Source organism: Dipodomys ordii, unplaced genomic scaffold (genome assembly GCF_000151885.1).
Source record: "Dipodomys ordii isolate 6190 unplaced genomic scaffold, Dord_2.0 Scaffold167, whole genome shotgun sequence".
Lineage (NCBI taxonomy): Eukaryota > Metazoa > Chordata > Mammalia > Rodentia > Heteromyidae > Dipodomys > Dipodomys ordii.
This window is the reverse complement of record NW_012267383.1, coordinates 2,679,906-2,682,709: the sequence shown is the minus strand read 5'-3', so window position 1 is coordinate 2,682,709 and position 2,804 is coordinate 2,679,906. Positions and strand designations below refer to the sequence as shown.

General features: G+C 42.5%; 1 protein-coding gene across 3 annotated transcripts in view; it reads left to right on the top strand.

The window, feature by feature from the left end:
* Ppfibp1 (PTPRF interacting protein, binding protein 1 (liprin beta 1)) overlaps positions 1–2,804 on the top strand; it is a 61,966-nt gene that overhangs the window by 54,815 nt on the left and 4,347 nt on the right. For all 3 annotated transcript variants that reach the window (XM_013033436.1, XM_013033435.1, XM_013033437.1), the window contains 2 exons: positions 778–903; positions 1,607–1,795. In XM_013033436.1, the coding sequence (XP_012888890.1) occupies positions 778–903; positions 1,607–1,795 (315 nt within the window). The remainder of the gene's footprint in view (positions 1–777; positions 904–1,606; positions 1,796–2,804) is intronic.

Below are 2,804 nucleotides of genomic sequence, written 5' to 3'. Positions count from 1 at the left end.
TGCAATGCTTGGTAAGAAATGTACGCATTATCCTGCCCATGCAATTGTAACCCCTCTGTACAGTATGTTCACAAATAAAATTAAATTAAATTAAAAAAAATACCGTATAGAGGGGTTACAATTACATGGGCAAGATAATGAGTACATTTCTTATCAAGCATTGTTGCCTCCTCCTTTGTTTCCCCTTCCCATCCCCTACCATCTCTATCCCCCCACACACACACTTGGAAGGGATTTTCTAGATGGACAGGACATGGTCCACTTGCTGATCCAGTGGGCCACAGTAAAATTCTAGAGGACAGTTCATATGATACCTCAAGTAGTCTATAACAGTCATTGCTTCTGTCTGTTAGAGTTTCCATCTGAGAGGGAAGAAAGGGGAACTGTTACTAGGTAAGGATAGAAAATGATGGACATGGGCTGGGAAGGTGGCTCAGTGGTAGAGCGCTTGCCTTGCATGCATGAGGCCCTGGGTTGGATTCCTCAGCACCACATAAGCAAAAAGGAAAAAAGCTGGAAGTGGCGCTGTGGCTCAAGTGGTAGAGCGCTAGCCTTGAGCTGAAGAGCTGAGGGACAGTGCCTAGGACCTGAGTTCAAGCCCCATAATTGACCCCCCACCCAAAAAAAAGAATTCAAATTAGAATTCTTATTCTGTCCCACCAAACATTTCATGGGCTATTGTGTGCTGATGTTCTAGGCCTGTTAGAGCACATGTGCATGGTTAATACTGAAGTTCATGTCACCGTCAGCTGAAGCTTGTGGCATCTGTTGTTGCAGAATAGCATCTCCCCTCCCGAAGTGCAGCAGTGGACTAATCACCGGGTGATGGAATGGCTGCGCTCTGTGGACTTGGCAGAATATGCCCCTAACCTCAGGGGTAGCGGTGTCCATGGTGGTCTTATGGTAAATTTAACCCTTATTTTGTTTCTCTAGTCTAATGTGTTAGGGTATTACAAAGTTGGGGATTCCTAATCTGAAATCTGAACAGCTTCAAAATTTGGAAATCTTGCCAGGTGCTGGTGCTTCATGCCTGTAATCCTAGCTAATCAGGAAGCTGAGATCTGAGAATCACAGCTTGAAGCCAGCCTAAGCAGGGAAGTCCATGATTCTCTAACCAGCAAAGAAAAGGAAAGGGAAGTGTGGCTCAAGTGGTAGGGTGCCAACTTTGAGTGTAAAAGCCAAGAACACAAGGCCCTGATTTCAAGCTCCAGTACCCTTCTCCTACAAATTCAAAAAAGGAAAAGAAGCAAAAACCAAAATGCATAGCATTTTAGATAAAGGGTACTCCTTCTTTTTCCATTTGCCTGTCATAATCCTTAATTCAAGTTTCACAACCTTCTGCATTATTTCTAGTGACTTTTGGTTTCAGGGTATTTTTATTTCTACTGTGGAAATAAAATTTTAGATTACTTTCAAGCACTAATTAAAGATAAAAGCCATACCTACTGGGTGCTGGCTGGTGGCTTACTCCTGTAATCCTAGCTACTCAGGAGGCTGAGATCTAAAGAGCAAGTTCTGAAGCAAGATGAGGCAGGAAAGAGATTCTAGCAAAATGCAAACATACATAAACTATGAAAGCTTTTAACAATATTCATTTTTATCACAGGTTCTCGAACCTCGCTTTAATGTGGAAACCATGGCTCAGTTACTGAACATCCCCCCTAATAAGACCTTGTTGAGAAGACATTTGGCCACTCATTTCAACCTCCTGATTGGCTCTGAGGCCCAGCACCAGAAGCGAGACGCCATGGAGTTACCAGATTATGTACTTTTGACTGCCACTGCCAAAGTGAAGGTTGGTTCAAATTTGTACCTTATAATGCTTGTGGGAAGTTTACAAAGGCTTTTAAAGATATATCTAGCTTTAAAAAACAATAGAGAGGGGCTGGGAAGTTGGCTCAGTGGTAGAGCGCTCGCCTTGCATGCCTGAGGCCCTGGGTTTGATTCCTGAGCACCACATAAGCAAAAAGAAAAAAGCCAGAAGTGGCGCTGTGGCTCAGGTGGTAGAGCGCTAGCCTTGAGCTGAAGAGCTGAGGGACAGCGCCCAGGCCCAGAGTTCAGGCCCCACAACCTGACCCCCCCAAAAAATTAAATAAAATAAAAAACAATTGAGAGCGCAACACTAGTGACTCACGCCTGTAGTCCCAGCTTCTCCAGAGGCTGAGATCCAAGGATCAAGATTGGAAGCCAACCCAAGCAGTCAAAGACTCTTATCTCCATTGACTAGCAAAAAGCCAGAAGTGAAGTTGTGGCTAAAGTAGTAGATTGCCAGCCTTGAACAAAAAGGCCAAAGTGAAGTGCAAGGCTCTGAGTTCAAGCCCTAATACCAGCACAAAGAGAAAAGAATTTTTTCTCCAAGAGTGGGAATTCTTTTACTCAGTCACTAAGTCAGTTATGGAAGTAGAACAGGCAAATAAAATAGTCATAGCCTTACCCAAAACAAATAAGAACCATGTTTTTCTGCTGAGCTTATATAGAAAAACTTTGCTATATTGGATTTGGCTCTGAAAAACCCTACTGTGTTAAATCCTTTTTAATGGACTTGGTGTACCTTGCTTATCCAGTTAGTGAGAGTGGATAAGAAGAAGATGGTTGTCTTCTACAAGACCACAGAATGGGGATGGCCATTTGGTAGGGATTTTCTTTTTCTTTTTTTTTTATTGTAAAAATACCGTATAGAGGGGTTACAATTACATGGGCAAGATAATGAGTACATTTCTTATCCTCTATCAGAAAGAATGACATTGCCCCATTTGTTAGGAAATGGAAAAACTTGGAAAAAATTATATTAAGTGAAGTAAGCC